General features: G+C 47.1%; 1 protein-coding gene across 2 annotated transcripts in view; it reads right to left on the bottom strand.

Moving 5' to 3' along the window:
• Window positions 1-2,724: 2,724 nt before the first annotated feature.
• Window positions 2,725-27,896, bottom strand: part of SNX1 (sorting nexin 1) — a 40,377-nt gene continuing 15,205 nt past the window's right edge. Inside the window, exons 2-15 of one of the 2 annotated variants that reach the window (XM_005280954.5) lie at window positions 23,316-23,418; window positions 21,961-22,097; window positions 20,054-20,120; window positions 18,812-18,855; window positions 15,797-15,938; window positions 14,946-15,024; window positions 13,597-13,672; window positions 9,827-9,940; window positions 9,526-9,619; window positions 8,510-8,715; window positions 5,685-5,828; window positions 4,555-4,635; window positions 3,785-3,856; window positions 2,725-3,168 (exon numbers count right to left, since the gene is read on the bottom strand). In XM_005280954.5, coding sequence (XP_005281011.1) covers window positions 3,118-3,168; window positions 3,785-3,856; window positions 4,555-4,635; window positions 5,685-5,828; window positions 8,510-8,715; window positions 9,526-9,619; window positions 9,827-9,940; window positions 13,597-13,672; window positions 14,946-15,024; window positions 15,797-15,938; window positions 18,812-18,855; window positions 20,054-20,120; window positions 21,961-22,097; window positions 23,316-23,418 — 1,410 coding nt within the window. In that variant the 3' untranslated portion in view covers window positions 2,725-3,117. Of the gene's footprint in view, window positions 3,169-3,784; window positions 3,937-4,554; window positions 4,636-5,684; window positions 5,829-8,509; window positions 8,716-9,525; window positions 9,620-9,826; window positions 9,941-13,596; window positions 13,673-14,945; window positions 15,025-15,796; window positions 15,939-18,811; window positions 18,856-20,053; window positions 20,121-21,960; window positions 22,098-23,315; window positions 23,419-27,896 lie in introns of those variants that run through there. The other variant, XM_042851632.2, reaches the window with a different exon arrangement.

Here is a 27,896-nt window from a genome sequence, read left to right on the forward strand (position 1 = left end):
AAGCCTAGAGGAAGGGGTGAAATTTATGTTCTGCAACTATCCCTGCAAATGACTAGGTTCAAGGAAAGCACCGCTGGGGAGGTTGTATGCCAGGCTCCCCTTTGCTGCTAGAACAGGAAACAGGGCCATTTAAGAGTTTTAATTTGTTGCATTTTTATCCTTGAGCTTGACACCCTCGCCCCAGCCCTCAGCAAGGCAGGATCATGAAGTGCTTGGCTTCTGGGGGAAGGTAAGACCTTGGCTGGGCAGGGACAAAGGGAGAGTGAAATTCAGCCTTGAGAGATGTTCAAGCACATCTTCCCGACAATCCCCATGGGGCTCATTCTCCTGCCACAGGTGGCTGCCTTTCAGGGAAGGGTGACATGCTGGGCAGGGTAGGTAGAACATTACTTTTGCATCTCTCTAGCTGTAAGATACCATGTTCTATGGACTAGCTACTTGTTTGCAGACATCCTTAAATGCCTTGTCCCAGGCTCAGTGGTTCTTTCACCACCCCTTTAACATACAGAGCCTGGGACCTATATTTCTCTGCAGGGTTGAGGGATAAAATGTGACAATTCTAGACATAGGGGCAGGGGGCTTGCAGTGCTCCACAGCACACTCTCCCTCCAGGAAAACCAGGGGTAGCCTCTCGAGGGTCAGTGGTTTTCAACCTCCCCCCCCCCCCCCCCATTTGCAGAACTCTTTAAAAAAAAGAAAAGTCAGCCCTCACCCTCCCCAGGGTCCATAGGTTGAAAACCACTGCTCCAGGGGGACATTTAGGGCTTTACATGTCTCCTTTACCATTTAAAATCTGTAGAGAATCGGTCTCAGCTCACAGCAGTGATACACCTCTACCTTGATATAATGTGACTTGATATAACATGAATTTGGATATAACACCGTAAAGCAGTGCTGGGGGGGGGGGGGGGGAGCGCAGGGGAAGGGGGAGAGAGGGTGAGCACTCTAGTGGATCAAAGCAAGTTCAACATAACACGCTTTCATCTATAACACAGTAAGATTTTTTGGCTCTTGAGGACAGCATTATATCGAGGTAGAGGTGTACTAGGAATGGCCTAGGCCAGGTTTCTCCTTTGTCTTAGCCGTAACTAGTCAGACCTAGAGCACAGCTAACACTTGCTAGGCCTTGTGTGAAGATGGCACCCCAAGGAGTGCAGAAGGGTATATATAGTACTGCACCTAAGGTTTCTGTAGAGTCAGACATGGCCTGGCATGATGTTATAGGCCCTATCCCTTCTTAGGAACACTACCCCTGCCCTCCAAGGGGAAGTGGCTAGTTCACTGCTGAGGAAACAGCTGTTTGCTTTCCACTCACTCTTTGTAGCCCTCTGCAGTCTGACACAGAACCCCCAAAATACCACCATTTGAGCAAACTCTAGGTAAACTGGCCCTCAAGGTGCAAGGCTGAGTGTAAATACCTGGTTAGTGCTTTGCCTTCTTACTGCTCAGGGTACCAAAACAGCTAAAATCGAACATGTTAAGCTAAGGGCAGGGGCTAGCCTGTGGCTAAAAGTTTTTAGCCTATAGGGCCAAGACCTCCAACATGATGGCAGCCTTATTTAAGGGAGAGGATCTGTGATCAAATCATTTCTCCTGCACTGACTGTTACTAGGAGCCTACACAGGCCACAGTAACCGATTCCAAAAGCACATGACAGCAGCATCTAGCAGAATTAAGCTGTGTTAAAGGAACAGTTTTAACCTAATTCTCTGCTGAGGTTGGAACACTGTGAAAGCTGGTGGAGGAACATGTGTAAGCAACCTTGCGACCAAGGCCTTTTCAGGCACGGTTCAGATCCTTCTGGTGATAGTTTGCATTTAAGGTTCTTTTCTCTGCACAACAGTCTACTTTGATTAAACTTAATATGTAAGACAAGGGTGGGTTATTGGTGGCAGAAGGTGGAAATGTAATACCAGAACCCCTGGATACTCACAGGGAGCTGCAGGACCCCTTGTCATCTCAAGTCAAAGTCTCATTTGAGGAAGCTTGTTTTCCCACAACACAGCTCATGAGTGAGAGGCATGGCATTCTCAGCCTGTGGTTTTGTCAAGTGTCCTGTAATATTTGGCATTTCTTACAGTGTCAGCATGTGGAGTCACACAACAAGCCAAGTTCCACATCTAAGTGAGAGCAGAGATTCCTGTGTTCAGGCTCTGGTTCTGCACTCAGGAGCCACACAGGCTCCAACAAGAAGGCAGGTTGAAAAGTGTTTGTTTTTTAGTCCTGGGGTCTAATTCATTTTTGAATGCTCAGGGCTGGCAAGACAGAGGGAGAATAGGCTCTGCAGGTGCAAGATACAGGAGAACAAAGGTGCACTGCACAATGGAGATCACAGTACACACTAAAGTTGGGGTGGGGTGGAGAAAGGTGGTGACTAAGGGTTTCCTCTAAAAGTCCCATCCCACAGACCACGCTCCCCCCTGCACAAGTCTGGAGGGTTAGAAGGTGAGACAGAAAGTCAGTTATCCTACTGACAGTTAAAAGTCTAACATCTGTTGCTAGCCCAGGGAGGGAGAGTTTGAAGTGATATTCTAACTAATTTCCACTCCAGATCTTCCAGTGTTTGTTTTAATTGAGAAACTGGTTTCCAGCTTCCCACAATATACTCAAAATAAAAACCATCTTGTGATAAACTTTAGCTTGGTTTGACAAGACCCCCCCCCCCCCCCCGCCCTGCCCCGTGGCACCTACTCAGAAGAGACAAGAATTAGCTGGTTTGCCCATATTTTTAAATATTTTATTACATAATCTTCATGGCACTGCAGGAGTAACAGAAAACCATTATTCCCAGGTCCTAGAGCCCAGCCTGAAAAATATACATTTTATTTATATACACATGATATCATTAACCCCCTCCCCACACACACACACCCACCATGTACTGTAGGTCTTGGCTGAAAGCAGGAAACTAGTCTCTCCATTAAGAAAATATATATATGAAGCTAAATCAAAAATACAATTAGAAGAGTTACTGTCCGGGCCGCTGCTCATTTGGGGGTTAAATCTCTAACGGCTCTGCAGGATGCATTCAGTTAGGGTCGGTCCATAAAAGACGAAGAGGTATAGTGTATAAAAAGGCAGAGTAAGTTCAGGTGTGTTCTGGTTTGCTTGGTCCGATTAGGAGATGGCCTTCGCTTCAGGTAAGAACGCCTCCCAGTACTTCACCAGCTGCAGAGACCACAAGGAGACAAAAGACAAGCAGTCAGCAAGCAAGCTGCCAGTCATCTGCCAAGACAAGTTCCTAATTGAAGTCTAGCGCTTTAAGGAAAAAGGCCTGTTCCTTCTGCAACATGGGAAGGACTATACTGTCTATAGAGGAGTTTGTACATAGAGGTCTAGTGGAAGCCCACTGACCCTTGCTCATTTTGACTGACCCAGGCAGACCTCTGGCTATATTGATGGCCTGGCTTGTTATTAAGTAGCCATGCTTAACCACTCCTTTTCCTGCTGCTCGTACCATCACTATGGGATACAAGTTTCCAGGTTTAGCTTAGCCTCTGATGGGACATGGTTATTCAAAACAAACAAACAGACACCATTCATCTCTGCTCAGGAGCATCATCACTTCTCCAGACACTGGGGCTGGGTAGGTCTCTGGCTTGCCAGGGCAGCCAACGCTGCATTCTGCATGTACTATATAGGAGTCTTTAGTGCAGGTTTTCAGAGCTAGGCTTTACTTTGCCAGGTGTAACCCAATACACAGCCTCCTACATTCAACTGGACGTGTTGAAGTCAGGAATAAACCAGTTGAGGGATTTATGAGCTGCTGATCAGGGATTCTCACCTGCTGCTGTGAGTTTAAGAGTGTCTCAAGGTATTTAGTCACATGGTTTCTGAAGTCCTTTGATTTCTCTTTCTGCAAGAGAAGACATTAATTCAGCCTCATACCTACAGTGTGGTTCATCTCCAGCTGGAACAGGCAAGACTCAAGAAGAGCTGCGAAGAGAATTTTGCTTAATTTTCATTTAGGATTCTTAATTTAACCACCTAGTGGTTATATCATGCACATTCTATACAAACAGATAATAAAGCTGCCATAGGACCAAAATGCAGTTTAAGATCTTGGCTGCTGGCTACAGATTAATTGGATTAGAAGCAGCTGGAAAGATATGTCAGCACTTCTGTCAGTAGCCTGAAGGAGCTACCTGAAGTTGCCTGCAATAAGTTGCTGGGATACTTGCTACTGGAGTGCACCATTCGTCCTGTGTCTCCATGGACACTGGAGCAGTGCAGAGACCAGAGTTCTGTGCATGTTACCCATTGGAGGGGCTGGGTGAGGGAGGGAGAGATGAGTGAAGTAGAAGTTTATTTTTGCCCAATCAGGCTGGATTGTCCAGTTTTATAGTCCTCACTGACTCCAGAGGACACCATCTGGGAGGAGCAGGGAAGGGCTTGGGAGAATTCCCTCCTACCCACCCCACTGTTAGACATCTCAGTATCAGTGGCGAGGGCAGAGCGTAATGCCCATCTGAAGGCAGACGGGAATGCAAGATGGGAGTGAGTTGCCCGGTTTGGTTATCCGCATGCTGCAGGAAGGACTGGGATCCACTGTACCTCAAACCGTATCACTTCCTTGCGGACCACGGCAGAAATCCGCTCGAAATCCCTTTCATACTGTGTCACACGAGACTCCCACTGCAAAGAGTTGACAGGTCATGTTATTTCTTCAACTCCCAGGGCAGGGCAGATTCCATTTGGATTACACAGTCACTTCCTCTTCCAATACATCCACTACACTGAGCTGCTTAGTGCCACCTACAACTCCCTGCAGATAACCTCACGGGAGATTCCCTGCTGACTTCACCGTCTCCCCTCAGTGGGGAACAATCTGGCTCTTGCTGGGCTATTACAGCCGAGCTACCCAGGTTGCACACCCATCAGGTCCCCTCATTACCACTATACAGCCAGCTGCAGCCCCAGCCCCATGTCATTCAACTCTTGTTGGATTACTGCCATGCCATCAAGCTGGAGGAAGACAGCTAGGTCACATACACTGAAAGGTCCCACTGAGGACAGAGAGAAGATCTCCCACTAGAGAGCCTTGCATTGACAGGCCTGTGTTTAAACCAGGCTTGGGTCTTGCACAAAGAGGGGCAAAATTCTTGTCACTAGCCAGAAACCCATCCCTTCCATTAATAGGGCATCCTATCTCCTAGGCCAGGGATGACCAAACTTACTGACCTCTGAGCCATATACGACAATCTGCAGAAGTTCAAAAGCTGGGACACACAGAGACACTGCCCCCGCCTTCCCGCTGGGCAGAAGCCACTATCCCACTGCCAGGCAGAGGTCCCAAGTTCCCCCTCCCACATCTGGTAGGTGGAAAACAGGGAAGTGGGGCTCTGCAAGCCGCACTTTAACAGTAAGAACCACATGTTGCTTGTGAGCCACAGTTTGGCCACCCCTGTCCTAGGCTCAGGACACACAACTCTGCACTGGGGTGGAAGCAGAGCCATTGCCTGGTCTAGAGAAGTGGCTCTGACCTTTTATTTATAGTTCCTGTGCAGTGCTACTTGGTAACTGGGCTTGCTGGGATGGTGTGCAGAAGGGAAGGGTCACTGCACTGGTTTGGCAGCCAAACCAAGGCAATTGCACAGCACAATGAGACATTACACCCAGGCCTGCTTAGCTGGTGCCCTGGTTTGAGGCAGCTTGCCTCCCCATCGCCTCAAAAAGTTCCTCACCTCAGAGATCTCCTCTTTGGCCTGCTGTAGCTTGTCAGGTTTGTTGGCCCATAGAAGCCTGGCCTCAGTCTCCCGCTTCTTCTGCAACATGGTCTGGGCATCCTGCCAACGCTGCCAAGTCTTCATGCGCTGGTCAAAGGCACCCTGCCAGTGCCGGAGCAGATAGAACATTAGACCAGCAGTTTGCCCTCACAGCTATGTTCAGTGCATCTGCATAAGGGGACGGTCACAGCATTACAAGAGGTTTGTTATGTAGTCACTGGGGTCTGTATTAGACAGTGAAACTAAGCTATTGTGCCAGTCCCCTCCACTGACCTGCTCCAGCCTCTGCTAGGAATGTTTCATTGCTCTGTCTCTCATAGGACACTGCCCCCTGGCTCTGGGATGGGCCAGTGCACAGTTTACATTACCTGTAACTAACGGACTTCCAGGAGTCTCATAACATGACCTTCCTTCCTGCTCCAGTGACGGTCACCCACCAAGCTACTTTTGAGCTAGTAATCCCAAGAGAATCATTTGAGCTGGGTCATTTACTGTCTCCTCTCTGGAGCTACTGGAGTGTGTTTCAAGGCAGTAAAGCACCTTTGTCTCTTGACAAGATCTGGAAACCTTCCCTTTGAAGAGTCTCTGAATTGAAGACAGGCTACATGTTGCAGAATTTCAACAGGTGGAACCTGCTCCTTCAGAGTTCTGTAACTTGGAGTTTCAGACTGGAGGAGCCAGCATACGGTGTGGTAAGGCCAGAGACTCCTTGTGCTCCAGGCAACCCAAATCTTGCCCCCTTTGGGATTGGAAAATCCAAAGGCCACATCAACTGGTCTGTTAAGGTAGGGAGAGACCAGTTCACATGAATGGGCCAGGACAGGTCATGGATCTGAAGGATGGTGCTGCAATGAAGAAAGCTTTTCAGAGTCCCCGTTTCTCCCCCATTGCCCCCAGTTAGGAAATTAGAATCACTTTGCAAACTGAGCAAGGCAATTGAGCAGGCCTGAATCTGCTGCACAGCACAGGTCTTGTATAGTGGAAAAGGAGGCTGTGAGAACAAGGTAACTGGATGCTACCTGCTCAACAGATGTCCTCTGTGCGGTTACGAATGCTACCCAGAGAAAGTGAAGTGCTGAGCAAGTCTCTACTTTTGAGAGCTTGTAGTGGCCCTTGCTCCCAGAAGCCTAGCACAGCTCCAGAGACTAGGGACACATGCTCCTTTCAGAATGTGGCTCTTCCATTAGCATTGCCAGTCACAAGTGACACTGCCAATCATGAGAGACAGATGCTAATCCCATGCAGCAAGGGCACATGCAAGTGACTGGAACAGGCTATTCCTTCCTGCAGGCCCCTTGCCCCAGTATCTTTCAGGCTTCAGATTAGCTGTCCCAGGACTCAGCCAGCACTTTCAAACACAGGTGCTTGGAGTTAAATGCTTAATTTTCAAAGCTGCCAAGTACCTGCAGCTTGTATTGTTTTCAGTAGGATTTATGGAAATCAGCATTTCAAACTCTGGCCATTCAGATACTGATCTGTAAGCTGGGTTAGATAGTGTTGACCATATGCTTTAGCGGTATGTTTGGTATCCGGGATCTGCAAGAGCTGCCTGAACAGATAACCCTCCCCTACTTTGGTCAGGAGTGGGGGTGAGCATCCATTTCAGAACACAGGAGACAATCTACTTGGGCTTTATCAAAGCCCAAGAGCATTTCAGACACTGAAGGACAAAGACAAGCTAGGGGGAAACAAAGGTGTAGAAACCCTGACCCTCCTGCTGGGGATTTCCCTCAGCAGAAAGTCAATACATCTTCTCTACAACACAGTTAGAGCCCAGACTACATCTTAAGAACTTAAGCAGGCAGCAGTGTCTGAATTCTCGGCTCAGTTTGTATGTATTTATCCCCCACAATTCCCTTCTAAGTATGCACTGTAGCCCCATTTGACAGATGGAACTGCAGCCCAGACATGTTAAGTGTCTTGCGTAAAGGGTCTCATACTGTGACAGAGCCCAGATTAGGACCCAGGTCTTCCAAGCTCCAGGCGAACACCCTAATCACCAAGCCAGCCTTCCTCTCTGGACTCCTATGCAGTGAATGACACCATCAAGGCGAGATACGGGAAGGAGCAATTTACAACAGTTTGCAAAGATTGGACAAATGACATAAATGGAAGTGAGAAATCTAGAACAGCAGCAAGAAAAGGAAATCTTTAAAGTGAGCTGAGCCCCAGATAACACCTGGGCTCCATATTCTGTACCGATGACTAATGAAGCCAATCCCTTTCCTGGGCTCCCAGCTACTCTGGGACTTTGTTCTTTGTATCAATTTGCAATGCATCCTGAGGCTGACCGCATGGGTCAGAGGGGAGAACTCTAGGAGAGCTAAGCTTGGCCCATAAAGAATATTTACCAGGTCAGCACATCTGGCTCATGCAGCACAAGCTTACAGCAGGCCTGCCCATCTTGCCCAGCCAAGGGCCATAGCGACAATTTTATGGGAGCTACACGTGGTTTATATTAGCTCAGGTAGAACAGAGTTTCCTCAGATGTACTACAAAGCAACAGCACAGACTATAGGTCCCTGTATGAAATGCAGCCAGACCAAGGCTCAGATAGTGCATCTACAGGGCCCAGCATGCAATGCTGCATCTTGATCCTACTTGCTGTTGGCACATCATGCTGGAAACCATAGTCTGGGCCTGCACCTCCACATTAAAAATGAAAGTGGCCACTTTCTGGCTTGTACCAACTCCAAGGGCCATGTTCTGGCCAGCCCTGCTCTACTCTTGTGGCAAGATGCTAAAGGTTTGCCTGCTATGGACAGGATGTGAGGATTGCTTACCCTTACAACTGAGAGAAGGCGAACATAGTCACTCAGGAGCTCAGCCAGGAGGAAGAAGTCGTTGTTGGCCTGTTCCTGGTGCAGCTGTTCTATCTTCTCTTCCACCTCAGCCAGCTGGGAGAGTGCCCGAGACAGGGCTGTGTTGTCTTCTGAACTCCCTAGCATGGCCAAACTCTTTGCAAACTGTGCTGTGTTCAGTACTAACTCTAGTGGATGGAATGAGAAGAGAGTAAATACAGCTCACTGCAGAGCACTCAAAGTCAATCAGTAGCCAATAAGGGGACAACCCAATTAGAAAGATTAGCCCACAGAGTAGAAGTGGGGGAGAGAAAAGGCTAAAGGTTGCTTCTTAGCTCTAATTTAGTTACTAACACAATTGCCTTCTGACCACCCAGTGGTCAACTGAAAAGAGCCAGTTATCCCACAGCAGGAATCAACTGCCTCTTGGGACTTTGAGGGGGAAGGGCTAGGTGCCTGTAGCTAGTAGCAAGAGTGGATAAGTTGGCAGAGAAATAAAGTAAGAGGTCAGGCACACTAGAGATGCAGATCCCAGGCAGCCACTATGTGTTTTTATATATTTCTATGTGAAGAGATAGTGAAATTGCTGCTCCCCACTGCATATAGTTGTCTTTCAGAGAGCTCACGATGAAAAGCATCAGAATGAACAGCTTCTTAGGAGTCAGAGGGGAAGCTGGAATTGGAGTTTATTCAATTACTGCAGCAGCCTCTGAATCCAGATCAGGAAACTATTTAACCTTACTGATTCTGCCCCTTCTCTGCTGCACATCATGCTTCTCAACCAAGAGATTTTACAGGCCAGATGTATTCTCCCACCCCTTCCAGCTCTGTTTTCCTACCCACTGCAGACATGGTATTAGCAAAGGTAACTCTAGGAGGGAAGCACCATAGTGCAGAGCAGGTTCTAGTGGTGAGCAGATCTCAACCCCCACACAAGGTTAAAACTCAGCAGAGTCTATAGTTCAAGCTGCAAGTTCTATTGAGACAGAACCAGTTACCTTTCCTGTGGTTGACTAGTGTTTCTACAGCAGCATGTAGCTTCCGTAGGCGCTGCTCCTCACACTCCACCTCCTGAAGTTTCTCCTCAAACCACTGAAATGGACAAATCCACAACTGAGGCGAGTTCACACATTCTCATGGCACGAATGAGGACTGAATGAATGGTTGCACGGTTACATTTGGGTCTTAGCCAACCCGTTTTCCCTCTTTGGCACTCCTTGACCCCACAGCCCAAAGGATAGTGTCAAAGTCAAGGGGACAGCAGAGGCTGCCCAAGGAGAAATGCCACTGAATACTTACGATGTCTGATTCATTCATCTTGATAGTCATTTTACTGACAGCATCAGTGGCTTTGCTGAACATCTTTAGTATACCTGCTCCACTCAGTGTCTGGGTGCCTACTGCTCGGGGCAGCTGTAGAGAGATCAAAAACCCTTTGGTTGCTTGCTATAGTGGCAGAATTGCTGGTTAGTTTGATCTTAGTGTATCAGAGTGCCACATGGACAACAGAGATGCTGCAAAAAAGAGTGCTGTTAGATTGACTGGCTTCATGATAATCATTGCGATGATAGACTCAGACTTTAAGGTCAGAAGGGATCATTATGATAATTTAGTCTGACCTCCTGCACAATGCAGGCCACAGAATCTCACCCACCCAAATCCCTAACCTATGCCCGAGTTATTGAAGTCCTCAAATCGTGGTTTAAAGACCTCAAGGTGCAGAGAATCCTCCAGCAAGTGACCCGTGCCCCACACTGCAAAGGAAGGCGAAAAACCTCCAGGGCCTCTGCCAATCTGCCCTGGAGGAAAATTCCTTCCCAACCCCAAATATGGCAATCAGTTAAACCCTGAGCATATGGGCAAGACTCACCAGACAGACACCCAGGAAAGAATTCTCTGTAGTAACTCAGATCCCACCCCATCTAACATCCCATCATAGGCCTTTGGGCATATTTACCTGCTAATAATCAGATCAATTAATTTATCAAATTAGGCTATCCCATCATACCACCCCCTCCATAAACTTATCAAGCTTAGTCTTGAAGCCAGATATGTCTTTTGCCCCCACTACTCCCCTTGGAAGGCTGTTCCAGAACTTCACTCCTCTGATGGTTAGAAACCTTCATCTAATGTCAAGTCTAAACTTCCTAATGTCCAGTTTATATCCATTTGATCTTGTGTCCACATTGGTACTAAGCTTGAATAATTTCTCTCCCTCCCTGATATTTATCCCTCGGATATATTTATAAAGAGCAATCATATCTCCCCTCAGCCTTCTTTTGGTAAGGCTAAACAAGCCAAGCTTTTTGAGTCTCCTTTCATAAAACAGGTTTTCCATTCCTCAGATCATCCTAGTAGCCCTTCTCTCTACCTGTTCCAGTTTGAATTCATCCTTCTTAAACATGGGAGATCAGAACTGCACACAATATTCCAGATGAGGTCTCAACAGTGCCTTGTATAACGGTACTAACACCTCCTTATCTTTCCTGGAAATACCTCACCTGATGCATCCCAAGAGCACATTAGCTTTTTTAACGGCCATATCACATGGGCGGCTCGTAGTCATCTTGTGATCAACCAATACTCTGAGGTCCTTCTCCTCCTCTGTTACTTCCAACTGATGTGTCCCCAATTTATAACCAAAATTCTTGTTATTAATCCCTAAATGCATGACCTTTCACTTTTCACTATTATATTTCATTCTATTACTATTAGTCCAGTTTGCAAGGTCATCCAGATCTTCCTGTATGATATCCTGGTCCTTCTCTGTATTAGCAATACCTCCCAGCTTTGTGTCATCTGCAAACTTTATTAGCACATTCCCACTTTTTGTGCCAAGGTCCGTAATAAAAAGATTAAATAAGATTGGTCCCAAAACTGATCCCTGAGGAACTCCACTAGTAACCTCCTTCCAGCCTGACAGTTCACCTTTCAGTATGACCCATTGTATCCCCTTTAACCAGTTCCTTATCCACCTTTCAGTTTTCATATTGATCCTCATCTTTTCCAATTTAGCTAATAACTCCGCATGTGGAACCGTATAAAATGCCTTACTGAAATAGAGGTAAATTAGATCCACTGCGTTTCCTTAGTCTAAAAAATCTGTTCACCTTCTCAAAGAAGGTGATCAGGTTGGTTTGGCATGATCTACCTTTTGTAAAACCATGTTGTATTTTGTCCCAATTACCATTGACCTCAATGTCCTTAACTACTTTGTCCTTCAAAATTTTTCCAAGACCTTACATACTACAGATGTCAAACTAACAGGCCTATGGTTACTTGGATCACCTCTCTTCCCCCCCCCCCCCCTTCTTAAAAATAGGAACTATGTTAGCAATTCTCCAGCTGTACAGTACAACCCCCGAGTTTACTGATTCATAGACGTGCACTGACTCAGTTCCCTTTCAGGAGACTAGTTCTGGATAAGTGGCCAAGGCTAGTTAAATGGCACATGTTGCCTGTAGTTTAGAGGTATGAATTGGCATTTGCTATGATGTTTTCTGGTTATATAGCTTTCTGTAGTTCAAGTTGCTTCCTAAGTCACTCAGAGTTTAAAGCTCTGGAGTGGATCTCCAAGAACCAGGCGGCATACTTGGTACCTCAGGGCAATGTTTGAAGATTTACTGTCTACACAGTGCCAGAAGCAAGAGCTTTGCTATCTTAGAACATAGGCTAAATCCCCTTGCATGTTGCAGAGTGTCGTTAGGAAACCCTGCTAGGACTGGCATGCTCATTTGAAACTCAGACTTAGTATTTTAATGGAGATCAAATTTAAACTAATTGCATGCTGATTGGCCAGGTTACCTCTGTCAATCCCACCCTCAGAAGTGAGCTCATGACTCAGTCATCAGAGTCGGACATATGTTGTATGCAGTATATTAGAGACACAAGGTGGATAAGGTAATTTCTTTTACTGGACCAACTTCTGTTGGCAAGAGAAGCTTTTCAGCTACACAGAGCTCCTCCAGGTCTGAGAAACCAGCTCAAAGTCTGGCATAGATCATCTTACCAAGGGAACTATACATGCAGTTGTGTACAACTGAGAAGATGGTTCTACTATGAATACTTCTACTTCCATGAGTGGACTCGTTGTTTAATTTAAAAAACGTTTATTCCCATTGGCCCTACAAGGCCAAAACAGCCAATGCTGAGCTGGATTTTATTGCTCAGGCATCGTTTGCTATATCAGTTGGTTACACTTGTGCACCCTCCTTTATAAAGTGTGAGTGCACAGTCACTTGTTCTGACAAGGAGAGAACACAGCTTGACTCAAATACCAGGGCAAGTTTGCTGGGATGGTGCAGAGGTTTAGCTGTGAATTGGGCACATGATACGGGAATAAGTGTGGAGCCCCAGAGTAACACTGAGTCACTAACTAGAAAAGAACTTTAAGACTTATGATCCAAGAGACACAGCAGTGAAGTGGAGTGAGTCACAGTCACCCATCCACCCCAGATTTCTTTTGAGCATTTCATATTTGAGACTAGTGAGCCTGTTGACTTGACTTTGGCCAACACTGGGCAGCCAGCTGAAGCTCAAGCACCTGGACAGCTTGGATCTCATGCCTGCATGTTTTCAAAGAACAAGGACTACCCTACCATCTTATGAAGGCATCCCCTTTTCCAACAACTCAGCACTAGCCACCCTAAGGTCTCTGCATTCATTCAGAGATCAGCCTCTGAATGAGACTCTGCATGACTTGCTCAAGGTCAGTCAGTGGCAGCCAGACAGAAGTGTCTGGTCCCCCAAGTCCTAGATGTGTGATTTCACCACATGATTAGGCATTTATCCCCACTTTGTTTTGGTAGAAGTTAAAGGAATTTGATTCTTGTAATTACTATGTGTTGAGAAGAGCTCTTATAATCTGTGCAGAGTAGGCGAAAAGGCAAAATGTCGACAGCTTTGACACTCAAGTGAAAGATTTAGAATGTTACACCCTAACAGTAAAAGTTACTAACTAATTCCTGAAGCGTGTAGTTTAATTTGAATCCTCTTAAGACATGTATTGAGGTTGTCTACCTACACTTCCAGAACACCTGCAGCTGTATTTAGGTGCACTCTATACTAACCTCTTCTTTTTCCAAGAACTCCCTTACATCAGGGTCCTGCAGCATGGTTGGATGGTTGACTATTCTCTGAAGGTACCTATAGAGTGAAAAATGCATTAACAAGCAAGTCATTTGTTCTATCCAGACTTTCCTCCTTTAGCTCTAGCATTACTAGCAGTTATAAAAAGCCTCAAGGAAGTGAAGTCTGAACAGTATCAGTACAGCATGTTATAACAGAACTGGTAAAGTGCAATTAAGCCACCAAGACAGACCAGCAAGCCAGCTGTAGGCTAACAAGCTGTTCCCACCCAGAGATCTGTTCCTTACAGATTACATATAAAAGGGACCATTACAATCTAGTCTTGACTCGTGTGTCAGCCCACAGAATTTCACCGAATAATTCCTGCATCTAGTCCATAAATTGTGGTAGAGTTCTAGTACATTTAGAGAGACCAAGCTTGACTCAAGGACTCAAAGAATCCATCACATCCTTCTGAAGGCAGGTGTTCCCGATATTCCCAAGCTTCAGAAGATTGCACCGCACCATAGTTCTGAACTCTAGGAGTCAGTCTGCATGTGACTAACAGATCAGAAGCCTCCTTTGGTAAGATTAAGGGTTTGTCTAGACAGAGTTAGTTCATGGCAAACAGGGCTATATATCTATAGCGGCCTAGCATGCTGAGCACTAGCTCGCTGCGTGGACCCTGCTACTGCACCCGACGCTCTCCTCAGGGAACATTTCAAATGGGAGTAGCTCAAAGTGCACTATGGAGTTTTTAAATGCATAGTAGCGGGCTCATGCAGCCAGTGAGCATGCAGTACACTGTACATTTACAGTCCAGCTATCTGCACACTAACCCTCCATCCAGACAAGGCCTAACACCCTAGTTTCACTACCATCTACCAAGGAAGATGGAACAATTCCATAATGAATTGTTCCCTACCCCCAATCCTGCTCGGTTTATAAGCCTGCTGGGTATTCATTTACTACTTTAGGTTTGGTTTTAGAGCAGAGCCATTTCTGTTTTTAAACTTCGTAACCTACATTGGAACTAGTGCCCTTTGAGGTCTAGAACTTTTCTGTATTACACAGGATCTCCTGTAACCGAGGTGAACACAGTTTGCTGAAGTGATGGGGGACTCATCTTGCTGTAGTCATCTCATGAGGTTTTAAAAACCCAGGTAGAGCTTTGAGCCAATTCCCATTTAGGTCAGTGAGCTTTGCAAGCCTGTGCCCATACTTAGGAGACGTCTCACTGACCCTTCCTTCAAGGCTTCCCCTCTGAATCTCTTTGCTTGTATTGGGGGTAGCTACACTGAGAAGAGGCAGGCTGTCCCGAGGGCAGTGTCTCAGAGGGAATGGCCCATACCTTTCTAGAGCAGCCCGTCTCTTCTCTAGGAATTCCGCAGAGGAGGAGTCTTCTTTCCCAACTTTCACTTTGGTCATTCCTGGAATGGCAGACAGGAGACACTACTTCATTTGAATAGCACTAGGTACTTTCAGACAGAGGCTTCAGCTAAAGGTAACAAATATGGCAGATCGATCGGAAACAGCTTTCCTCTGAGGCAGCAAGAGGATCCTGTACCAGCAGCAGCCAGGCTGGGAAGGGACAAGGGGATGCTGCCAGATAAGCAGATACAAAGGAGAGAAGCCACATGCATGGAATGAGGTGGAACAAAGCCTGTGCAGGATTTGAGAGGAAGGGTAAGTGATCTGGATCCTGAAGTGAAAAGATCATCACTGACTTGCTAAGTTCAAGTGTATGTAATGTGGTACACACTACCAACTCTGTACACAAACTATAGCTATGTGAATAATCAAGTGATTTATTCCAGTGTTTGCTACGCTGTTCACAAGTTGCTCCAAGAGAAAATTTTAGGTTTGTCAGAAGTTATTAATTAAGAGCTTCTCAAAAGCTACTGACAGATTATTAAAAGTTTACATTTGAGGTGCAGCACTTGACCAGAGACAGTTCTGATTGCCCCTTAAGCTGTATGATCATTACTCAGAATCCAGATTCTGTGGCAGATGCTCTTCTAAACTCAAGATTTGTTTTCCTATTAATATTCTGCAGGATTTGTCTCAGTTTTGCAGTTTGAGAGAACATGCCTGCCAGTAAACCCAATGCACTAGCGCACATTCATGGAAAGCTAACAGCTCACCTCAGGTTTAGACTCAATTGCATTGACTGGCAGCAGAGTTTCTGGACATCACCCTCACCTATTAAGCTTTTTTCTGGAGGTGGTGGGACTATGAATCCATTCTGAGAGTGCTTCTCTGATAGCTTCTCATACAGACCCAAGAAGTCACTGAATCTCCTTTTCACAGAGAACTGCTTGCTCCTGAACATTGGCAAACTGGTCTGCAGGAGAAAGACAAGAGTCAAACAAGACTAAATACTGTGCAACTGATATAGCCAAGAACCCCTTTACTGGATGTTCAGCTAGCATTTCACCTTCCCTCACAGAGCCTCTTAGCCAGGAAAGGACAGTTTTCCTCCTACAACAGCCTAGAGTGGCCTCCCCTATCCTTCAGCATTCCCCACCCACCAAGACTTAAACTCAAGCTACATTAGCTCATTTTGGCAAGCAAGTCTGAAAAGAAACGGTTACTGAAGAGTCACTTAACACTGCTATTTAGATGATCCATCTGAGGACAGGATAGCTCTGTAGCTGTATTAAGTTTCATGGCACAACAGTTTTGCCAGTGAGCTCCTGTTAGCCTTCAGAGTCATTTAGAGCACTTCAGAAATTTGCTCATTATTTCTTCAAAGGGCTTACAAAGCTTGACAAGTAACACCCAGGGAGATGGAAACAGTAAGACAAGCTGTTGGGATGCACACATGGAGGGTTTGAGAGTTGTGTTGCTGTCATCCCTCAGTCACGTACAAGGAAGGGTGAATGGCTTTGAGCAAATCCTTGTTAGAGTGACTGCCAACTTGCCACTTCTTTACTACAAGAACAGGCCTTTCAGTGTTCAGCAAGCAGCAGCTGAGACAGATGGAATTGTAAGCCTGTGGGCAGAGCTGTGTACGGCAACTTGGGGTGACCGCTTCAGACCCCACGCTTTGGGAGAGCCCCATGGGCCGGTGCGATTGGCTGGTGTGGTCGGTCCTGGAGAGATGAATCTGTCACTTCTGCCCTGGGCCCCGCACCTCCCTAGGGATGGCCCTACCTGCAGGGCAGGCAGCACAAGTGGTGTTAGAGTAACAGATACAGTAATCACATCTATTGTCTCATTCTCAGTGTTTGTATGCGCGCGCACACACTGATCCATGCATTTGTGTCCCCTTTGTGCCAAATCCAGAAGATGAGCATCTCAGTATGAAAGCCTGGCTCTGAAGCTCAAGCTGTAGAGATTCAGGTTTGTAGCATGAGACTTCTGGTGTCATGCAAGACGGCTGCCATCACACATGCAGCTTGTCTTCAACTGAAAGCTCCTTGGAGCAGGGACTGGCTCTACCTCTGTAGAGCATCTAGAATTATGGGATCTCTGGACACCACCAAGTATTACTGTTCACCAATCACTATCCCCAGACTCATCTCCACTCCCAATGAACTTTGCCAGACTATTTCTAACTATTTCTCGTGTGGTACCTGCTCTTTAAAGAGCAGGTACCACACAATAGCAGCTTTTAGGTAGTTAACTGAGCAACAGCAAGTTACTAGTGCTACCAGAGCATAAAATCCCCTTATAGATGGGGATGATGCAAATGTCACCAGCGTCACTACAATTTGTGATGTATTTTACTAGCCTTGGCTATAAAGACAAGAAGTGGGCGTGTTCAGTTTGGGAAGAGGCACTGCACTCAGGACAGGAAGTCATCTCTCCTCCCACTCCCAGTCAGCCAGCAAGACGACAGTTATTTCAGTGCAACAAGACTGCAGTCTGCCCATGGTCACAGATCTCTGCCACAGAATTGCAGAAAGATACCGTCATGCCATTCCTCAAAAACAGATGTCATTATATATAGCACAAGCCTGAAGGCTTGGCTAGGATAACTATGTGGAGAAGGGAATAATTGACAGAGGTGACAGTAATTCAGCTGGGATGGCAAGCTTGGGCAATAGCCTGTCAGAAGCCACTGTGATATAACCAGTGCATAGCTGACCTGTTCGTTTTAAGTAATTCTTCCAGTTTTTAAAACCACAAAAGGGAAGCAGGAACATGTGTCCAAGACAATACACTATTCATTGCTGCTCCCCCATTCCCCCAGGACTTGTTTAGGACAGTCACTTCTCATGAGTGATATCAGGTAGTGAACTTTGGGGCAGGGACTCATTCATTTCTGCGAAGCACGCAGCAGCCCCACAACTGTTTCAGGAAGGACAGGAAGTTAAGATTCTGGAGCCAGAGATTTTTGGAAGCGTGTGTGGTTAACTAACCTGGAGTTGTTAGTACTCTTCACACCTTTACAGGAACAGGGAAAGGGCAGTGGCTCTTCAGTGTCAAGTTGAGCAGAGCCTGAGTTTTGTATATCATCCAGAAGTAGCAACCCCAGCCTGTATGGTTTCTCTCGTAACAAACTGAGCCATTGGGTCATGGCTGACTGAGGGAAAGCCATCCAACTGTGCCAGAAAACACCATGGGGGGAGAGAATGCTGCCAGGAATGAACAGCTCCTGTCCCTTTACAGGCCAGGTACAACTCCTATTAGCTTATGGCGGTTGCTGGCAGGGCTGGGGGAAAAGGGGTTTTAAACATACCTAGCTTGGGTTTTACAGCCTCTTTAAAGGAGAGAATATTTAGATAGGGTTGTGGCCAGAACTCATTCCAACAGGCTCTTGAAACTGGCTTCCTGCCAAGTAACAGTAAAGCCCCCTTATTATTCTGCATGGAGCTGGTGCCTGACAATCTTATGTCAGGAGAGATTTCACTGGAGAGACATTGTGTAGCTTTATAGAGAACAAACCGTAGCTAGACTGATCCTTCATTGTGCAAAAAAGGAATAAGGAGTCAGCCCTAGAGAGCTTGCAGAAACTGACTCAGTTAGGATTTAGGTCTTCAGTACATCATTGTTTGCCAGGCTACTAAGGGGTTAAAGAAGGAGCTACAGCTGTTTGGGGACAACATGCAAAGCAGAAGAAGTCTGACCTATGAAGGAGATTGAAGACTTCACATTTTGTAGGGAAATAATCCAAGATTCTACCTTACAGTATCTCAGCAATTGCAGAGTGAATAAAGTGTTTGTGAAATCCCAGTGGAGAATAGGGGTTTCTTCCTTTATTAGACATACCTGTGTTGAGACTTTGTAGGCTACGTATGCATTCATGCCATCCCCTACAGAAAAACCAAGAAAGCAAAAAATATTAGTTCTCCAGACAATCTACATCTTATTTCCTACTGATGCTTGGCATATATGCTAGCCCCTTTCTGAAGCAGGGGATGGCATGCTCCAACCTGCTGCATTTAGAACTTCTGGATAGCTCGTGGGCTCCGTTTACCCACTGACAGTATGTGCCCAAAGGCATGCTGCAGCTCACATTATAGGAGCTGCTGGATTCCTGCCAGTTAACAGATCTGGCTGCTTGATGCTGCAGAGCCCTCTTTGTACTTCCTAAAGAAGTGAGCTGGACACACTTACAATTAATCATTTGTTGCACTGCCAGCATTTGGGCTAGTTCCACACATCTGTTTAAGGGTGAACAATTCAGTGGCTGTATGGAACAGGAGGCAACCTATTTAGAAGGAAGCTAGATGCTAACCTACCCCTTAGCTACACGTGATTTGCCTTTTCAGAGACTCCATCATAGCCAGAGTATTAAAACAAAGCAGACACTTCCCTTTCTTCTAGGCAAACTAAGGGGCTATCTATCGTGTTCTCCAGCTGCAGGGAAATGCTTCCACACCCTTCCTTTTTATAGCAGTAATTGCTTTAGAGATGCCTTTGATTGATGAATGGATCAAGATGTGTGTCCAGACTCCTGACCTAACCAGTTTAGTGGATACCTGAGGTACTGATTCCAACAGAAAAAAAACCACCAAAGCAGGAGGCCACTGTGCTGGCCAAGATCAGGGTGCTGTCAGGCTTGATGCTGGTTCTCAGAACCATCCTTTTGGTGCAGAGTGTGCCCTACAGACTCTGCCATTGCTACCTTTGGTGTTTTAGTCCTTATATGCCCTGAACTATCAGTCTCTCTAGTGGAGAGCTCTCTCAGTAGCCATCTTTAGGTAGGCAGGCAGGCATCCTTCCTCTTTACAATAAAGAGAAGATAGGCTGACCTAACAGCAGCATATCAGCCATTGAGGGCAATGCATTTATTAAAAGCTCAAGTTGATAGGTACAGAGGAGTCTCCAGAACCAGCCACAAGCAAGAAAGCAAACTGAAGAGATTGATATTTTGAGAATGGATAGGAGCAGGACTTGGCTGTGTATTCAAGAGAGAAGAGAGTGGACTGGCTGCATTACATCCTGCTAAGCCCCACTTCTAGACTCCACTTTACCTCCATGCACACTATACATTGTACACAGACTCACCAATTTTTTCTGGGTCACTCACTCCCACAGTCAGCTCAAACTTGTCCTCCTGTTCCTCTTCCTCCAGCTGTTTAGGAAGAGGAGAGTACATATAGCAAGTCAGTACAATCCAAGATCAAGGTTTCAGCCTGCCTCAAACCATGCCAAATCATTACATATTCAGACATGTGCTTATCTGGTGTTTAGATTACAAGTTCCTCAGGGCAGGGCTGAGCTGTTGTGTCTCACACAGCACAGACAGGGGCATAGTGCTGGACCTCAAGACTGTTCCCAGAAATGCAAAGCCACATCAAATGCTGTTTCCTACAGTTCATCACACCCAAATTGTGCCCAGCGTGAGATCCAGGAACCAAAGGCAGTTTTGACACCATTTCATTCCTCTGACCTTGTGGGAAAGTGTGACAGAGTAGCCTCAAGGCTGTATTACATTACTCCTGGCTGTGTATGCCCCTCCCCCCCCCCCCCCCAAAGAACCAGTATGGCAGCCTGGGATAACTAGACTGGAGTGGCACTTCCACCATATCCCCTGCCAAACACGCTGGGATAGAGGATGGAACAGAGCCAACTACACCAGGTCTGCCACCTGTGGATTGCCCCACAGGAATCTTCAGGCAGCTACTTAAACCACCATAACACCTTTATGTCACAGGAACAGCATGCAAGTGGCTGGATGGAGCAAGGCTGCAAAACTAGTCCTCAGGGCACTTCAGTCTAAAATGTGAAAGGAGGCCACTGATTGGTTCAATGAGCAGCATCTCCAGCTATACTGCACCTCTTTAGGTAAAGAGGGTAACATTGAAGTGGCACTTGAGATTCAGAGACCCCTTCCCCCGGCTAAAGGGCTCTCCCACTAGAGACCCTGGTACTGCATATATCATCCTGCCAGAGAGATCAGTCCTCAGCTGGAACCCATCAGTGCAGGTCCATGGTTGGCCAGGTGTGTGCAGGGGAAAATAGGAGGCATTGAACACAAAGCAACACCTCTGGAGGAAGATGGGTCCTCTGCCCAAATTCAAGTCTCTTCTCCCACCCAGCACTGCAGAGTTACTTCATTTGGCCTTTATTTATAACCATACTCTCGCTGCTGACACAGGATCAGACAGCCCAGCCCACACACTAGACGTAAGGACCCAATGTTAAAGCTGGCTTACAAGAAGACAGACTTTTACAAGAAAGAAAAAAGCAGCTCACTTCTGGATGGGAAGGCAAATAGCTAGTGGAAACAAGCTATTATACTGTCTGCCCTGGGAATATGCATGCAGGTCTGTTGCTTAGAGGTGGCTTTAAAGTACTGTATAACCGTTTTGGCAAATTAAGTCATGCTGTTTTGAGACGTGGTTTTGGTCTGTATGCAAATATATGCTGACGCAGGCTTGCAAAGAGGAACTCAGGCAGGTCCTATCCCAGCTGAATCAATCACAGTTGGTACCAGGGGCTGTAACCCAGGTCCCTAGCAGAGTACACAAATTGCAGAATTGCACCTAGACGAGGTAAAGGCCTGACACCTGTGGAGGTGCCCCATGAAGGGATGATAGTGAAATCTATGTGACACCATTACAAGCAACTTCGTATTCAGCCAGTATTGCAGCATTGCATGTCCACAATGGGCAACAGCTTGGTCACTCACTCAGGCTGATCTTTGTCCCTCAAGTGGCTGCCACATTCCACCCTGGCAGTAGCTTTTAGCAGTGTCCTGCTCTCAGCTAGCAGGAGCTGCCATCTCACAGGGAAAGGATAATTAAGTTCAAGGGACTCTGAGCCCCCTTGAAGTTAACCAGTCTTGTGGGGATGTCCCTGCCATTTTACCCTTCGATCACATGCAGACCACTACACCTCCTGATGCCAGTTCCAGACTGGCAGAGGTGAATTGGACACAAGGCAACCAGCATGGAAGTAGCAATTCTCACCTCCTCATAGCTCTTTGGCTGGTGTTTGGAAGAGGAACTTACTGCTACTTCTAGAGGCGGGGCAGGGCTGGACACTCTGGCTGGTTCCTTCTTTTGGTTGTTTTGTGTACTGTCCAGAGACAGCTCCACCGTGGCATCTGTAAAGGCACAAGGGTCACCACCAAGGGAGAGTCAGCAGCTTTTCTAGTCTGACAGTCACCTGGTTCCAGAGAAACTAGTAGAGCTCTTGTTCTGGGCAGTATTATACTCCCCACTCTCAAGAATTTACACATGTAGGTATTTGACAGAGTGTTCACCTTGGAGGAAGTTTCCCCTGAACTCCTATATGCCTAGTGCTTAGCACTACTGGAAGCTGAAGCCATCACTTTATGGAGTTTTTAAATCCCCTCACACTTTTTAGAGTGTGACCAAGCCATTGTCCCAGTGAACAGCTCTTTTCTGCTCATACTGGCCAGGGCACCAGTTCTTACCTTATGCTACGCCATACTCCCCTCTGCTTGGCTGTACGTGGGGGGGAATAGCAAGAGCAGCTGGAACGGTGTAATAGATCCTTGAATGGCACCTGCTCCTGGCACCCTCCCTGGCAGGAGTTAATTCCCTGCTATTCGTAGAGCAATAGTTCTGCAATTCCTCCCAGGATGCTCTCCATGGAGACTGCTTTGGTGCACTCTTCTGTGCAGTCTGGAGCCCTTATGCTGGCCACTGGAGCGTGGAAGTGCTTCATGCGATCTTTTCAGCTTCCTGGCTGCTGCAAGGAGCTGAGGACCTCTGTCACTTTTGGCTTCCTCCCCAGTGAGCAGCTCTAGTGCCATCGTGACTGCTTGGCAAGTCTACAAGTAGCTGTACTGTCCATGTCACTGACAGTCACAGGATTCTGAACAGCAACAGTTTAAACTGACCCATGTGTTACTTTCACTCCACAGCTGGTTGGGAACTCTAAGCTCCAGATGCTACCTGCTCTGCCTGCACATTCCAGAAGCACACTGCAGCAGATCACAATGCTTACATTCTTTAGAGTTTGGGTTTAGGCGTCTCCAGGCAGTTGCCACAGGCAAGTAGTCTTCCCACTGCAATTTAGAGCTGCCCCTTTAAGGTAGTGCTAAGGAAAACCTTACCCAGCTTTTCCAGAGAGGCCAGGAGAGCTTGTTACTGCTTCTATTTTCAAAGGAACATAAGCAGATGCATGGAAGGGGCAGGTGCCACCCTCACCACAGATCCCCTCCTCCACTGGGTACTTAAACACAAGTAATGACAAGCCTCCTGCAGCTTTTAGCTCTTATCTAGTGGCTGCAGTTGCCTCTCACCCTACTTGGAAAAAGGGTGAGTTGTTTTACACACAGTGCAGGGAAGCTTACCTGCAAATAGGTCCTGATCATCTTGTTCCACACGAACCCCATTTTCTTTGAAGCTGCTAGTCACTGGGAGAGGAGATTCCCTCTTTGGTGACTGGGGCTTGCTCTGAAAGTAGAGTGGCAGTCAGTATGGACATCATGAGTGGCAGGTATAAGTGATCTGTGCCAATCAGATGACTGTTCCAGTTCCCAGCCAAACCTCCCCCAACCAGGGCTGGCCTTATGCATGGGTGACTGCCCCAGGCACTGTGGTCAGGGGGTGCCATGGTCAAGAGGCAAGGAATGGGGCAAGCCTGGAATGCAAGGCTACAGAAAGGAGCTCAGTGTAATGGGGGTGGAAAGCCCAGGGAGACAGTGTGGACCCGAGCTCCAAAATACAAGTTCACCCAGGGTGCTATTTTCCCTAAGGCTAGCCCCAACCCAACCACACTATTCAATCCAGATGACGTGGTGTGATTTCACACAGCTGTCGCTCTGCTGCTCCTGCCACAGTCATGCTTGGTCACGTCACTACTCATCGAATTTAGAAATGGGATGGCAGAAGAGCATTAAAACTTGCAAGGATTCCAAAGTTTAAGGGAAGGAAGAACTCAAAGTAATGGAGGAAAAGGATCTGTGCAAGGAACAGCACAGGCAATCAATACAGCCAAGCTTAGCAACGCCAGGTACTTCCTGCACCTCTATCTTATGAGCATTCGATTTAGAAGTTTTGTCACTGGATTTTGTTCTTGCTCTATTAGGAAGAGAGTTGCAGAGGGAGATTAAATTTGCTCCGAGCCTCTGCACTCCTGTCACAAGTGAGTTCTTAGACCCCATCTGCACTACAGCTGCAACAGCAATGGTATTAGGTGTTGAAAATGGTTGCTGCAAGTAAGATTCTAGAAGGTTTTCCTGACCAGCAAGGACAGGCATGTACAGAGACACTGCCTGCTGTAACAGTAGCACTGTTGATAACAGATCCCCAGAAGGCACTGCTCATGCTAGTCAGATGGTGCAGACTGTATTTACACATAGATATGACTAGTACTGTTTCAAAGATAGTGTGGACAGGGTCAGAGTTTAAATGCACCATGCACTGCTCAGCATTGGACTCTGCATACACTGGGCAAGTTAGTGCCTATAATTCCATGCCCGGCAGATCCATTGGTAGCAATGGGGAAGCGCTAATGCACCTCTACCCCGATATAACACGGCCCGATAGAACACGAATTCAGATATAATGCGGTAAAGCAGCACTCGGGGGGGGGGGGGGGGAGAAGAGGGGCTGCGCACTCCAGTGGATCGAAGCAAGTTCGCTATAACACGGTTTCACCTATAACGTGGTAAGATTTTTTGGCTCCCGAGGACAGTGTTATATTGGGGTAGAGGTGTATCTTCACTACTATACAGTCAGCTATGTTCAGAGCCGGCCTCTTTAGTGGTCAGGATATCAGTGACTTGAGCAGGGTCTACATTAGCTATCTCAAGTGTCACTACTACTAGGGGGTCATTTCCTGAAGTGCAGGGAGAGGCCAGGTGTGAAGCAAACAGGATTATGTTTTCAGATCAGTGGGTTTCTATCCATTACACCAACTACAGACTGCTACACAAAGAAAGAGAAAAAGGGTCGTTCTGTGGATCTATTTGCATGCCTTGCTCACCGGGCATGGTTTGGAGCCAGATCTGTACCAGTAATCTGTTCTATATAAGGTTGCAGCATGTCTTCTCCTAGAACAATTCTACAAAGGCAGAGAAGGCTACACTGTCTAGAATTTCTGTCCTGAGTGCTTTAGAGATTTCACTTCAAAGCCATGCAATGCACAGTGCCAGCTTCTGAAGCTGACACTAAGCCCTAACACATCACTCTGGATAATGTTCCTTTTGAAAAGCCAGGAAGTTAATTCTTTCTGAAAGTTGCCCCCCCCTCCCAACCCCACCTACACTTTGCAGTGTCAGTTAGTACTGAGCTGTGAACAGGGCCAATCCAATCCTGTGACTCTCAACAATGAGTTTGCAGGACTGCTCCATCCACAGCACACAGAATACAGCCATTTGAGCAGGCTGCTCAATAGGCAAGAGACAGTGACTTGGCGACACAGAGTGATCTAAGACACAATGAAAGTCTGCCCAGGGAAACCAATATGCCAAGTAGCTAGTTACACGTTAAAAGTAGTCCTGTACTTCCACCATAATGAAGTCTTTGCCTACACAAATCTCCATCCAACCCAATGGGCTCATGGGCCAGTAGGAGCTATGGGTTCATCTCTAGAGTTTTAGGGTGGAGGAAAAGGTGTTGGAAGGGAAGAGAAAGGGCAAAGATTCACAGCTCAAGTTTGAGGATAGTGTAACAATAGCCTCTAACCCAAGCAGTGCAATCCAGAAAGATGAGAACTTTCCACTCCCCTGCCACACATAGGGCTGATCTCAACAGGGCATTTACTGGTTGCCAGGAGAGGACTGGAATGCCATTAGCTCAGGGGTAGGCAACCTTTCAGAAGTGGTGTGCTGAGTCTTCATTTATTCACTTTAATTTAAGGTTTTGCGTGCCAGTAATACATTTTAATGTTTTTTAGAAGGTCTCTCTCTATATTATATAACTAAACTATTGTTGTATGTAAAGTAAACAAGGTTTTCAAAATGTTTAAGAAGCTTCATTTAAAAATTAAATTAAAATGCTGATCTTACACCCCCAGCCTGCTCAGCCCACTGCCAGCCTGGGGTTCTGTTCACCTAGGCTGGCAGTGGGCTGAGCGGAGCCTGCAGCTGGGACGCTAGCTGGCAAGGGGCTGGCAGCTGGGACCCCAGACCTGGGGGGGTTCAGGTGTCAGGGCAGAAGGCTGGGTGTGGGGGGGTGCAGGTCAGAAGGCTGGGTGTGGGGGGGGGGGGTAGTTCAGAGGTCAGGGCAGAGGGCTGGGGTGCTCGGCTCATGGGGGTGCTCCCAGCCTCCTGCCCTGAGCGGCTCACGGCAGGGGGCTGGAAGGGATATGCCCTGTTCCACTCCCTTCCCCAAGGCCCCGTCCCTACCTCCTCTTTGCCTCCTCTACGGAGCAGCGAGCACGCTGCCACTCCTCCTCCTCCCCCTTGCAAGGGCCATCAGCTGATCGGCACAGGGAAGGAGAGGAGGAGGGGCAGGAAAGCAGCACGTTGGTGGAAGAAGCGGGGTTGGGGGGGGGGGGAAGCTTGGCTGCAGCAGGACCAAGCTTCTGCCTCCTGCCCTGCAAGGGAGAGCGGTGGGGCTGAGGGCTGGGATCATGGCAGGCAGCAGTGTGCCACTCAAAATCGGCTTGCGTGCCGTGTTTGGCATGCGTGCCATAGGTTGCCGACTCCTGCATTAACTAGTCAGCTAGGTGTAGCACTGGGGTGGGCATCTTTGTCTAGGGAGCGTGCTGCAATTTGCATTAGTTAGATCCCTCCTGTTCTTCTCTAGCAGGTGTGAAGTACTGCTGTTGCAGTTCTCTAGAGATGTTACCTGTCCAGCTCACATTAAGGTACTGCATCCACTTAAGAGTAAGCTCTCCCTCACTTTATTTTTGCAGACTTAAATTTGTGCTGGGAACAAACTCCCTTATGTTTCTATAAAAGTATGGCAAACTGAACTCTGTTCCCCAGCTTTCTCCTGTAGACAAAACAATCTGTTTTTAAATCCAGACCTCAAGCAGAGACAAAACTAGTACATCACCCAGCTGATAAAGCTAAACTCCTTTTCTAATCCTTAGACTTATTCTCTAGAGACTCACAAGGGGGAAATAAAAATGCACCTGATAATTAGTTTTAGATCCTGGCTGGGTCAGAGGCAATTACAGTGACCTGTGGTCCCAGTTACAGAGATGGAGTCAGACATTAAGAGGTGTAGCTTGGCCTAACAAGAGGACCCTTGAGCCTCTGGATACTTGTTTTCTGGGGTATCTGGACAGTTATGCCCATATAGCATTTATGCTCTTCTTCCTTTGCTGTTACCCAACATTTACATGAAGGTGCAGAGATCTTGTCTCCAGAGCCTGCTCTTCTAACATGAGGTACAGTTGCAGCATTGTGTATAGTGCATTTCTGTTGGCACCTGCCTGTATACTTGGAGCACAACATTGTTTTGCAGCAGAGACCATGCTATCCAAAGACAGTTAACTGAAAGTGGAAATAACCAACATCAGTAATGATAAAATCTCATGTTAAGGTGGTTAGACAACAGAGATCAGGGATTTTGAAACTGGAGTGGAGTTTCAGCCCAAGCAAAGATAGAGTGGCAATGAACACTTTAGCTCCCTGCTCCACTCTACCTCCTGCTGGACAGAAGAAGTGCTACAGCAACAGAATACACAGCGCCCTTGCTGAGATTATCTGTCCCAGAGCTGGATTAAGGCAATCCAGACCCTTAGCTACACCATGACATGGGCTCCCTCCTGTGGGGCCAGCCCTGTACCATGGGGCCACTCCCACTTGGAGTATAGGTGGGGGAGGAGGCCCTCCTGCCCTTCTAAAGAGGCAAGGAAAGCAGCATGGGCACCCCCCTTCTCCCCTTCAAGAGCAGCAGGGGTCCCCTCTCACCTCAAGATGCACAGGTGGCATCAAGGGGAAACCCCAGTAACTTGGGCAAGCAGATACTCCCAC

The sequence above is a fragment of the Chrysemys picta genome, chromosome 10, assembly GCF_011386835.1.
Source record: "Chrysemys picta bellii isolate R12L10 chromosome 10, ASM1138683v2, whole genome shotgun sequence".
In the NCBI taxonomy this organism is placed as follows: domain Eukaryota; kingdom Metazoa; phylum Chordata; order Testudines; family Emydidae; genus Chrysemys; species Chrysemys picta.